Source organism: Caloenas nicobarica, chromosome 1 (assembly GCF_036013445.1).
Source record: "Caloenas nicobarica isolate bCalNic1 chromosome 1, bCalNic1.hap1, whole genome shotgun sequence".
NCBI lineage: Eukaryota > Metazoa > Chordata > Aves > Columbiformes > Columbidae > Caloenas > Caloenas nicobarica.
The window spans coordinates 90,105,345-90,118,009 of record NC_088245.1 but is presented as its reverse complement, the minus strand read 5'-3'; the positions used below and the strand labels follow the sequence as shown (position 1 = coordinate 90,118,009).

The window sequence follows — 12,665 nt, the reverse complement described above, 5'->3', positions numbered from 1 at the left end:
ATATTTTGAAGTGACAGCTCCTGTTCCTGAGAACAAGGAGTTGTCAGGGCTGTGTCCAGCCTTCAAGAAAGGGTGTGCTGTAGTGGTGGGAATGAACAGGTCACTGTCCATTGGACATGTTTTGTTTTTTTCATAAGTCTCTGTAGATTGACAGATGTGAACCCAGAGAGAGCTGCAGAAGAGCAGAAACTGCATCACTATGATTATTTATTTAAGTACAGTTATTTCTTTTCAGTATAGTTTTTCCCACTCTACAAAGGTTATGCTGTTCTAGCTGTAACCAGATAGTTTGCAGGAGGTTTTGTGTAAGCACAAGAGTAAGGTCATCTGGATCTGGTGTTCTCCTGTAGGGCTTTAAGCCTGTGCTCTTCCAAAGTTGTGTCCTGTTAACTGGTTCAGTTTTTTAGGAATCTAGTCTTATGATACATTAGTTTCTTCCTGTCCTCAAAATTAAAACTTATATCAGAAATAGTGTGGCCATCAGGACTAGGGCAATGATAGTCCCCCTGTACTTGGTGCTGCTGAGGCTGTACCTCGAACCCTGTGTTCAGTTTTGGGCCCCTCACTACAGGAAAGACATTGAGGTGCTGGAGAGAGTGCAGAGAAGGGCAATGAAGCTGGTGAGGGGCCTGAAGCACAAGTCTGATGAGGAGCAGCTGAGGGAACTGGGGCTCTTTAGCCTGGAGAAAAGGAGACCTTATTGCTGTCTACAACTACCTGAAAGGAGGTTGTAGCATAGAGGGTGTTGGTCTCTTCTCCAAAGTAACAAGTGATAGGACAAGGGGAAATGGCCTCAAGTTGTGCCAGGGGAGGTTTGGATTGGATATCAGGAGACATTTACTCATGGAAAGGGTTGTCAAGCACTGGAACAGGCTGCCCAGGAAAGCAGTTGAGTCACCATCCCTGGAGGTGTTTAAAAGACATGTAGATGAGATTCTTAGGCATGTGGTTTAAAGGTGGACTTGGCAGTGCTATGTTGATGGTTGGACTCGATGACCTTAAAGGTCTTTTCCAACCAAAATGATTCTATGATTCTATAAATACCTTACAAATACAGTTCAGAGTCTTATCAACCACTTAATTAGCATATTTCTCAGTTTGACACCTAACAATGCTGGAGAATTGTGATTAAGTGCATGTAGCTACACAGTGCAGCAACTCGTTAATACTCAGATGTGCTTAACTCCACGAACACACAGGTCAGAGTTTTTACCAGGTCTCTGCTAGAGGTAATAACCTTCCTGCTCATCCTTTCTCCCACCCCAAAATAATTTTGCTTCTGTAAGTAAGCATGAAGCACAAGGCAAAGTATTTATAGTGCCATCTAGTTAAATTTGTAACTGACACTTTCTTTCATTCCTTCCTAAAATCCTGGGAAATTCTAGCAGTAGAAATTAAAGTAATAAAGCAGAACCACTTGACAGTTGACTGGTGAATGGGCAGTGAATGCCACAGTTAAAGCTGCTTACACAGCAGCTGGTACACGCTAAAGAGGCCACTTGGTGTGAAAAGTAACATGTAAGATGCAGTGTGTTGTGTTTTTTGTTTTTTTATTAACAGCTCTGGAGCATACCAAGGAAAATGAGGCAACTCAGCCTTCTCTTCTGTTGGACTGTCATTTGCACAGAAGAGCTCACAGGAGTAGAAGCTGCCAAGTCCATTACAGGTATGGGGGAGATGAATGGTCAGACATCCTCCCGTTATACACCACCATTAAAGGTTATTTCATTGTTCAGTTCAGCAAAAATAGAATCATAGAATCATAGAATGTCCTGACCTGGAAGGGACCCACAAGGATCATCAAGTCCAACGCCTGTCCCTGCACAGGACAATCCCACAGTTCACACCATGTGTCTGAGGGTATTGTCCAGTCTCTGCTTGAACACTGTCAGGCTTGGGGCCGTGGCACCTCCCTGGGGAGCCTGTTCCAGTGCTCCACCACCCTCTGGGGGAAGAACCTTTCCCTAATGCCCAACCTAAACATCTCCTGGCACATCTTCCTGCCATTCCCTCTGGTTCTGTCATTGGTCACTAAACAGAAGAGATCAGCACCTGGCCCTTCTATTCCCCTTGTGAAGAAGCCATAAACTGCAATGAGGTCTCCCCTCAGTCTCCTCTTCTCCAAAAGGTGACAAGAGCCATTCAGCCCTGTCTTCATAAGGACATATCAGAAACAGAAGAGACCTCAGGAGGGCCACCAGCCTCTTCTCTCACGTTAAAGTCAGATCAGCTACACTTGGTCTGTTCCTGATAGCTGTTACTCTAGTCTGTTCTTAAAATCTATACAGGGAGGAAGTCTGTGAAATATTAAGGAAGTGTCTTCCACTTTTGTGCTAACCTTGGCATTCAAAAGTATTCCCTGATCTAGGTCTGCAACTGAAGGTGGTGTCCCATCTGCCACAGTGAGACTGGTATGTTCATCTTGGTAGCAGTGTCCCCTCTAAAGACAAACGTCCTTCTTAACTGTGCCTAAGGGCAGCCTAACTTTGCTGCCCTTGCAAAATCACATTTTCAAGGCCTTTAGTTACTATTTTTACTCACTTCTGGGTTCTTTCCACCTGATCCATCTGTTTCCTGAAAGGTACTGCCCAAACCAGGAGGTACTTGGCTGAGGCTCCCATAATGCCACACAGGACACAGTGATTGCCCCATACTCCACTGCCTGTATCCCTCTCCGTTCTTCCCATTCTCCAGTGGTTTGCCTTTCTATCGGCAGCGTGACCCTAACACGTTCTTCTTGTGATTGTATACAGGGGAGCAAATGGGTAACACTGAAAGTATTCTGGAGTGATCTCATCACTCACAGTGTGTTGGCTCGGTTGCAGGAGTTGTGGCTGCTGGCTGCATCTCTGCTGCTGGCTCCCCACGTGATTTTACCTTCCCACATCCCTCTGCTGTACCTCAGTTTCCCCAGCAATAAAATAGAGACAGTTGTGTCTCACATTTCTCAAGTGCATTAAGATCTGTGTATAAATGTGCAAAAAAGACAGCTGATTTTTTTATTTGGAAAGCAAGGAACGTGGCTTGTAAGAAATAAACCACAATGTATTATGTTTAAAATTTTGTTTCATTTATTTGGCAGTAATATCCAAACCCCCCTGCTTCAAAAAAATTACAAAATCAAGTAAAATAAGTGCGCTAAGGAAACCTACAGAATACTGATAAATTTCACACACATAGAGGAGGGAATATAGAGGGAGGAGTGGGACTTTGTTGCTTCATTTTGGCTTTTTGCAAGAAAAAAAAATGCCTTCCCTTCCCTGCAGTCAGTACAGCAAGTGTCCCAGAGGGCAATGGCTGGAATCCAGCACTTCCTTCCCCGGCAGCCAAGTCACCCTGCAGAAGTCAGCAACCAGCCTGCCTGCTGTGGGGTACAGCCTGCAATTGCTCACCGAATGGCTGTCCCTCCCCTTGGAGCGGGGAGGTGAGATGTTTCGGTCTCCTTTGGGTGCTGGAGCCCTTAGAATTGGCATCACCCTCCACAGCTGCATTTTCCCTTTGATGGTACAAGGTGGAAAAGGCTCCACGGGCAGCAGAGGCACGTTCGTTCGCTGCATTCCTGCCCCGCTGCCCCAGGCTATCTTAGATGTTGTATGGCTTCTCGGCGCTCTGCTTGCCCTGCCCAAAAGCAGCCCTTCCCTCTCCCCCAGCATAAGCTCTATAAACCTCAGCCGCCAGAACCCACCTCTCTCGCTGTCCCCAGCAGCCAGCCTGGCAGACCGCACATCCACAGGAGACAGGGACTAGAAAACATATCACTTAATGCAGCCTACTGAAGCCCTTCAGCCATGGATCAGCCTCCCCCTTCCTGCACATGCTTGGCTTCTCCCAGTTGGAGGTTTTCCTGAAAGGACAAGAAGATGTTATCTCCATCCAGGGAAAGCCGTTAAGGCAAGCTGTTGTGTTTTCTCTAAGGCACTTCAATGATCCAAGCTGGAAACAAGTGAGCTGGAAGGCACAAACTATCTTTCAGATCAGGGTCAGAATAAAGCAAGACATTTATTAACAATGTTCCTGTGATGACTCAAGCTCCAGCACATGAAGCTGTTTTGCTCATACTGTTGGGGAGGAGCGAGGGTACGTCTAATGGGTGTTCCTATTCCAACAACCTCTTCCTCCAGTGCCACCAGAACATGACTCCATCCCAATGTAGCCTTGTCCACACTACTCTCAGCTCCTGTGGACTCACTCCCCTCAACCTTCACAGGTGACAGCTTCTCAAATCCAGGCCCTCATGGGAAAAGAACCAGCTTCCTTCTTTCTGTTATGCCAAAACCTCCGAGCATGGTGGCATAGACGATGATTCTCACTGGAAATGTGGTACTGTGCCAAAGTCAGTGGGAGTCCTCTGGGTTCACATCAGGAAAACAGCTCAAAGACCAGACAGCCTTTAACAAATCTGACTCATGGGCGAGACCACAGGAGGGATCAAGCTTTCTTCTTTTCCTACACTTGCGAGGTACCAGCTCATTCTTCCTCTCCAAGGAAAGCACTGCGCAAAAAGGGGAAGGTTGGGACAAAAGTCCTGCTGATCTTCACTCAAGCAGAACTGGCTTTTGCAGATGAAACTGGAGTTTCATTTGAGTAAGCCCCAGGGACTACAAGACACTTGGCAACAACTGCTGAAGTTGCTCACAAACAGGAAGATGGAAGTCACAAGCAGTCATCTCAGCTCAGGGTATGTGCAACTGCTTGGGATGCACAGCAGAGGCATGAAGGGAATGTGGAAACAGGATGTTCAGGTGTGTGAATGTATGAAGTACGTTCAACAACTGCAGGAGAAAATCAGCTGAGATCGAGGCTACAGAGCTGATTGTCAACAAAACAGCATTTCATTTGTATCTAGGACCAATGCTCTGAGAAATGGGTCAGACAAAAACTATCCATGAAGGGATGTGAGGGTGGTCAAAGACAGTCTGATCAGAGACACTGTGAAATGCATCAGTAATGAGGCTTCCAGCCCTGACTCCAAACCCAGACCTAGAATCAAATAATGCTGCTGCCTCACCCCAGAGAAAGATGGAAAGCCCAAGATGATGGCTAATGGCCCAGACTTCAACATAGTTAAGCATTTTCGAATACCCTACTGATGGAATTGCCTGGTCCCTCTGTCTCTAGACTACTTGGTGCATCCCTCTTGGCAATTTAGAGAGGCATGAGCAATGGACTTTGAGCACATGGGCAATGCTAGCTAAGGGAGCAAGAGCTAGAGCTGCATTGTCAATCCCTGCCCGGTGAAACTATTTACATCCAGCCCTGTCTCTTCTTCCCACGAGGGACATTGCTGTCCCCAGTTGAGAAATACCCTGTAGTGCAGGGCTCACAAGTTGCTTGTAGTGTTTGCAGTGGCTGAGCACAGCATGATACAAACTGTGCATGGGCATTACAGCACTGTCAAAAACCAAAAAACAACAGGCTGGGTTTTCTTGAAAGATTTAGAGCTATAAAACATACAAAAGCTGAATTACTACCATAGGAAATAACGTAATAAAAAAACCCACAACAAAAACAAAACAAAAGGGGGAGTCAGCATGTGAATGTGATAAGAAAAAAATATGATAGCACCTCTAAGGAGGGGGCAGGGAGAGTAAGAGTGAGATGAGGTCAAAAGGAACAATGTTATGTTGGAGCCCACAATGTACTGGAGGAGCTGCTGGGGACAGTTTGGTGGAAAGCAAGGAGGAACGTGCTGGACTCCTGCCAGCAGCACGGTACCATGACTTCCAGGTGTCACACCAGGCTGACCAGCTTTGAGGAGCTTGAACCAAAGGGCAAGGGCAAGGTCCTTGGCTAATGATGCCCTGCAGCACACGTGCTCAGCCACAAAACTGCCGGGCCTGTATTTCTGCAGCCAAGACTGGTGCTGACAGTTGTATGGATTGAAGACTCCCTTTTCTATCCAGCACTGACCTCCGTCCTTTCCCCAGATCCAGGGGAACAAGAAATCCCTGTTATCTCTTGGAGGGAGCAGCTGTCTGCTCTGGGACAGGGTCTCAGAGGCTGCTGTAAGTCCCTCCCAGCCTTGCAAGGCCCCAGCAATGAAGCTCCCTGAATGGGTGGGCTCTGCTCCCTTTTCCTGGCCCCATTCTCTGTGTATTACAAAACAAATAATCCATCGCTATACAATGTAAATATCTGTGACTGGGCAACTGTAGCAGACACTTGTGCATACTGCAATCAGCACTGGAGGGCAGGGCGGCAGGTTGGGCCCATCCTCCTGGGCTTCTCCGGTGTGGAGGCCCCTTACATCTCCTTGGTGCTCATTCTCTTGGTCTTCTCGGCCGTCTCCTAGAGAAAGAGAGCACAGAAGTGAAGCTCTACACTGACACAGGAGCTGGCAGTACCCCAAAGCCTTTGGTCCATCCACAGGCAGTGCCAACACTGGCTTATACCTCAAAACCGCACACCTGTATTTGTCCTCCCAGGCAAGAGGGATCCCCCTTTACTGTGTACCAGAAGTCTCCAGGTGACAGAAGCAGAGGGAACCCCTCTAGCAAGGAGAGACTTGGTGCAAGCAGATCTTCCCAGCCTTATGCTAACCTGATGCTTCTGCAGTTCCTGAACATATCTAGCCAGCTCCTCCTCAGTCAAGTCTTGATCAGGTCGCTGTCTCTGAGCACGCACCTTCTCATTCTTCCCTGCAAACAGAGTTCAGCGTTATCACAAATAGGGGATGCAAGTTTCAGAGGCTGAACCATGCAGAACAAAAAACACCTCAAGCTTAGGAAGGCTTTGCTGGACAAAGGTATTGGTTGGTTTCTTAGAAACGGAATGGGCCTTGTAGCTGCCTGGGACTTCAGAACCTGGGTATCCAGTCTGTCCCCGTCTCTCCCTCCCAGATGATAAAAACCAAAACCACAAGGAAGAGGCTACATATTGTTTAAAAGAGGCATCTATAATTAGTTGAAGCATCTTGGCCTCTTGGAGGGAATAAATGGAAGCTCAGTGCTACCCAAGTACAATAACTGATGCCTAACAAAGAGGTAACTTCACCCATTGGAGATGCAACTTGCTGATGTATCTGATCCGATTCTTTGGTTTCATTATCCCTCTAACAATAGCCTCTCACCTCTCTGCTGCTCTGACATGGGCAGAAAGACAAGGAATTGTTTCTCCCTTGCTTTTGCCATGGATGTAGGGAACAAAGTAGGCAGCAAGACCAGGAGTTGCATAGCAACTTCGAAAGTTGTTTCTGGGGAGGCAGCAAAAAGTCTCTCATTCGGTTGCTTAAGCTCCGACACCTACCCACAGATCCTCTGTCAGCTTTACTAGTATTACAGTTATCTTTTCTGAGGTGAGCTCCTGCTGCCACAGTCAAGTCTGAGCTGAGGTAATCCTGAAGCCTCTGCTGCAGAAGGCCAGATAAACATGAAAGAAACTGTGTATGTATTTGTTGCTGTTCCCCTTTCTCCTACTATGCCCAAGCTACTGGCTATAGATCTGAACTAACGTACTGCTGACAGCTCCTGCACAGCGCTGAAAGCAATACTCAGGCAAAGGCCTGGTTTCTAGGGAAGGAGGCCAAAAATGCAGCACAGTTCTGGGGGGGTGGACATGGCTCTTTGAAAAGGACCCCTACATTTCCCAAGGCAGGGGAAAGCTGCTTGCCACTGGCCCCAGACCATCTGTGAGACGGCAAAATGGAAAGCTGTTTTTCACAAGCCCACCATGACTTCTCACAATTGTAACATGACTCTGAGAGTTTACAGAGGGCCTTCCAGAGGAAGAACAGATAGACCAACAACCCTGCCTTACAATGAACACCACCTCCTTTCATCTCCATCACCATTATTTTCTTCTTCCTCTACAGTTTCTATGGCAAGAAGCTAAAGTGCTTTTTGACATTACTAGACGAAGTCTCTTATCTCCCCTCTGGAACAAATCAATACCCTAGGTCCTGTTTTACAGATACTGTAAATACAGATACAGTGAGGATACTGACGCACATACAGGAAAGATGACTTACACCGACACATATGGTTGCAGACAGTGACCTCTTTGGTCTGTGATGCCCCAAGCCAGCTGGATGCAGAGTAGCTCTGGTTTGGAAGGTTTGGTGCCAAATTCTCATGACACCAAATCCAAACTACAAATCCCAGCAGCATTACCCCCAGCCCAGTTACACACTTTCTGACCTCCAGAACAGAACCAGCTTGGGTTTGGCCAACATGGAGCATGGGAGGGTGGTACAGAAGCCACCCATAGAGAAGCTGAGGAAAAGCTGGAGAGAGAAGAAACCTGGATAGCTGGTGCCCTCAGAAAGATAGGAAGCAAATATCTCTTTTGTACAAAACTGAATACAATAATAGTCTGGAGAGCATACGGACCCTCGCATGTCATTGCAGTGCACACCCAGTTCCCGCAGGCACAGACGCAGCGGTTGCACTCCACCTGGGTCTCTGCTCCATCCTCATAGGTTTCATCTTCCAGGGCACACTCTAGAGAGGCACAAAACAAGGGCAGTGGTTGTGAGACAGCGAGCAGGCTAAAGACAACATACTTTGCAGATGCCTTGAGAGAGAAGAGGTACAAGGTTTTCGAAGAGGCCTTCCCTCCACTAACCACCAAAAGTTTCATAACGACTAAAATATTCATGATGAATTTGATGAGTGAAATTAGCCAAAAAAATAATGTGGGAAAGTCAAACACTTTGTTTTGCTTCCTCAAAAGAACACATTTCAAATTCTCAATTCCAAATTAAATCTCAATAATGGATTTGTCTGAATTTCCTAATCTGTTATACACAAAAGAGAACCCCCAAAGTGAAAGTTTTGGTTACTCTGAAACAATTCCTGTTCTAGGTGGGGAGAAGTTGGGGAAATGCTTTGTGTATTTGCTGTAGCCCTGAGAAATGGAGGAAAAAGCAATATCTCATTTCAGCTGACATTTCTTCTCACAGCTCTATTATATGTTTAAATCAAGAACCCCAAAGCATTCAAAGGCGTGTATAGTGTTAAGTGAAAAACCTGCTGAAGGTGTTTTCTGGGAGAGGTGCAGCATCCCTGCCTTACCATTGAAACAAGCAACAGAGAATTGAACTTTAATATTCCCTAAGAAGCATAACCTCTGTCTGCTCCTCGGTGCCACCATGGTGGGATACAAATCTTGCACCTTTGGACCGGCACCCCCTGAGGAGACAATGAGCTGAATGGCTAGGCATGCCTGGTCAGCAGAATGCCACGTGAACTGTAGCGCTAAGCAGGATTTGGAAGGATGGTGAACTTCGAGATGTTCATCAGGGAGGCTCTCTGTGTGAAAGGCAGGACTTTGGTCTGGTCTGACTTTCCTAAGTTACTTAGACGTGAACTCCTCATGATTTATCTCTGTACTGTTAAATACATGCCTTGACCTTCCAAACACACCACATCCATTTGACCTACACCCTTGCTTCTAAAATCCAAACTTTTTTCATCACAAGAGCTCTGGGAGCTCTGGGACAGAAAAAGCAGTACTTTTGACAGTGCAGGGACAAAGGGTGCTGTCAGATGGGAGGTCCAAGTATATGAACATTATCTCTTGGAGCAGAGTTACAGCATCTGATGTCTGGCCCGAAGCTGGTCTCTTTTCTTTCCTCCCTTTCCAGTACCCCTCTGGTTCCCCAATATAAGCGAGGAGTTCCTACTTTTCTCTGGTGGGTTGAAGGATGGGCTGAGGCACTTGAGAAATTCATTGAAGCTGAGTTTCCAGTCAGCATTTTCATCTGACAGCTCGATGAGGGCATCTATGCAGAGTCCCCTGAAAGGAAACACAGAGGCATGTTCTGCACAGGGCTGTACCAGGTATGTCCCTCCTTTCCTGGTCTCAGAGTACAGAGGAGTAAAACCAGTAATAACCATGAAGGCTCTGAGATGCCTGGCAGAAGTGGCTTCCCTGAGGAAACCTCACAGCATACAGACAAAAGAAAAACAGACACAAAAGTACTCCCTTTCTGATGAAGGGCTGGGAAGCGAGGAGATATTCAGAAGAGCAGGAAAAGGACCCTGCTGAGATTTACAGGCTGCTGTGTGAGCAGAGAGGCAAGCACAGCATAACCACAAGCAGCCTGTTCTCCTCACTGTCTCACAGACAGGGCCACACACAGAGAAAAATTAAAACCTCTCAAACTACATTTTCATGCAACACTTGCACCAGCTCTAACTGCAGGCTGCCCATGAGCTGTGTTTTCCCACCATCTTCCTGGCACTGGATGTAGTTACCAGGCAAAAGGTGAGTAAAGTCCACTGGAAAGCTAATTTATTAGGAAATGAAGACAACAAATTTTCTGTCACCTAACTCATCTTCTGGCTGCATACCTACTAGATTTAATGCAAAAGAAGGTTGGAATGCAAGGCCTAACGTGAAGGGTAGGAGTGGGCCTGCTCCTTTTTGTGGTATTCTCATCCAACTAAATGAGAAGCCACTTCATACACTGTTAGCTTTGTTAGTGCAAGCCCTAATACATTTTCCATGAGCAGGTTTTTCACACCCCTTTCTACCACATCTGGCCCTACTGTTCACTGCCCACCTGAGCAGCTTGTTGGTCTCCTGGTCCATGTAGGTGGTGATGTTGACAGCAGTTTCATTCTGCTCCACAAACTTCAGGAATTCAGTGGAGTCCAAGCGAGAATCACCATTGTCAAAGCTCTGTGTGGAAAGATGGGAAGATGTGAGAGGGTCTGCTTTACGAGTTCAGGGTACCCCTTTCTTCTCCCTCTTCCCTATGCACTTAGCATTTCTGAAGCTTTAGTGAAACTGGTTGCATCGTCTCTGTTTTGCACAAAGAACAGAGGCTCAGAGAAAAGCAGCAACATATGCCATACTAGCATCGGAACTGGGAGACATGATCCTAGCCTTGTTCTCACCGATAAGCTACACTGCCTCTCATTTACCTCCTGAGGCTTGATTTATGGCTCTAACTCCATTTCTTCTCTTTGTTCCAGCCAGCTCTTAGCCTTCTCATATACCTCCTGCCTTAAAGGAGACGAGTTGCGTTCAAGGAGGTGTCAGCTTTCCAATATGTGCAAATCCAAAGCTGTGCCTGGACCGTGACAGTGAAAAAAGGGAAAATCACAGGAAGCAATTTTCTGCTGATCCCAAGGAAGGAACAACTTAATGGAACAGCACAGCGCCTTGCCACTAACTTCTTAAGGTCCTCACAGGACTCCTGGCACTGAAGAGTAGGATCTTAAGCCCCCAAATCCTGGCTGTACTCCCAAAGAAGTAATTGCATTTTGCCTTCCTGTTTGGAGATGTCATATCACAGCACTGGGCACTCAGCAGGAACTGCTGGGCCCCCTCAGAGACAGCTGCACTGCAGTGAGGGGAAAATTAATTCTGCACACAGGCTGCTGCCGGCTCATTTTTGTTGTGTGACTTGGGGCAGGTCACTGTCTCCTTGTGCAATGCTTCTAGGAATGCTGGAGGAGACACTGCCTGTTGTTAATCTCTGTTGTGGTTCAGGAGAAACCTGTAGGGCTAGGAAAATTACTCCATGCATTGTAGCCTGCGTATAACTGCTCCATTAACATGTCTCAGCTTCTACTAGACTTTGAAGCTTCTCATCCCGCTATTTCTTATGAAAGGGGCCGCAGTTCCCTTCATGATCCAGACTCAGTTAAGCTAGTTTTTCTGTCTTTCAGTGCTATGGTCTGCATTTACGTGGTCCCCCAGAGACACTCCAAAACAGAGCATCTTCCCACTACAGGCCTCACTTCTTTTGAACTAGCATCCCTCAAGGTCATGGCCTGCTTGACAAACAACTCACATCCCAGTGATCCACACAAGTCAGGCTTCTAGGAGGTAAACAGCTTAATGCCACATCTACAAACCTCCCCATCAAGGAGAAATGGGAAAAGCTTCAAGTCATATTTGTCTCCAGTGTTTATTACCTGCAGGGCGGGAGTCAGGCCATTTGCAGGACAGGTGTGCAGAGCCCTGAGGCTGGGCACTGCAGAATTCCTCTAATGACAGCAGACCCTCATTGGCGAAACAAATTTGTGTGTGTCTGAACCCATTTAATTTGCTTTGCTTGGATTTGGCCCAGGTTGCTCCAGGCTCTGAATACTGCTTTAAAAGTACATCAAAGCTTTAAGGGTTGTTGATATGGTGGATTACCACCTGACAAAGAAGGAAATTCCCCCTCAGATCATTTTGGTTGGAAAAGACCTTTAAGATCAACCATTAACCTAGCACTGCCAAATCCACCACTAAACTATATCCCCAAGAACCTAATCTAATTGTCTTCTAAACACCTCCACGGATGGTGACTCAACCACTTCCCTGGGCAGCCTGTTCCAATGCCTGACAAGCGTGAAGAAGTTTTTCCTACTATCCAATGTAAACCTTTCCTGGCACAACTTGAGGCCACTTCCCCTTGTCCCATCGCTTGTTACCTGGGAGAAGAGACCAACACTCTCCTTGCCGCAACCTCTTTTCAGGTAGTTGTAGAGAGCAGTAAGGTCTCCCTTTAGCCTCCTTTTCTCCAGGCTAACCAGCCTTTGATCTGAGAAAAGGTATGGCTTTGTCATAGCAACTTCCACCCACTTGTGCCTGGGATCACTGTTCCAGAAAAAGGGGGAGAATAAAGACAGCATGAGGCTGTCTGCCTTTGAGCTGCAGCCATGGGATTTTACCAGCTCCCCGACAGGCGTGGGGCTGGCTGGGTGACTGGGCTGTGCCGCGGCACT

At 46.9% G+C, this 12,665-nt stretch overlaps 1 protein-coding gene across 1 annotated transcript in view; it reads right to left on the bottom strand.

Annotated features, from left to right (window-relative positions):
- Positions 1–3,048: 3,048 nt before the first annotated feature.
- The window catches only part of FSTL1 (follistatin like 1), a 57,469-nt gene continuing 47,852 nt past the window's right edge, over positions 3,049–12,665 (bottom strand). The window contains exons 7-11 of the mRNA XM_065642285.1: positions 10,505–10,623; positions 9,623–9,735; positions 8,328–8,438; positions 6,541–6,638; positions 3,049–6,288 (exon numbers count right to left, since the gene is read on the bottom strand). Of these exons, the coding sequence (XP_065498357.1) occupies positions 6,244–6,288; positions 6,541–6,638; positions 8,328–8,438; positions 9,623–9,735; positions 10,505–10,623 (486 nt within the window). The 3' untranslated portion in view covers positions 3,049–6,243. The remainder of the gene's footprint in view (positions 6,289–6,540; positions 6,639–8,327; positions 8,439–9,622; positions 9,736–10,504; positions 10,624–12,665) is intronic.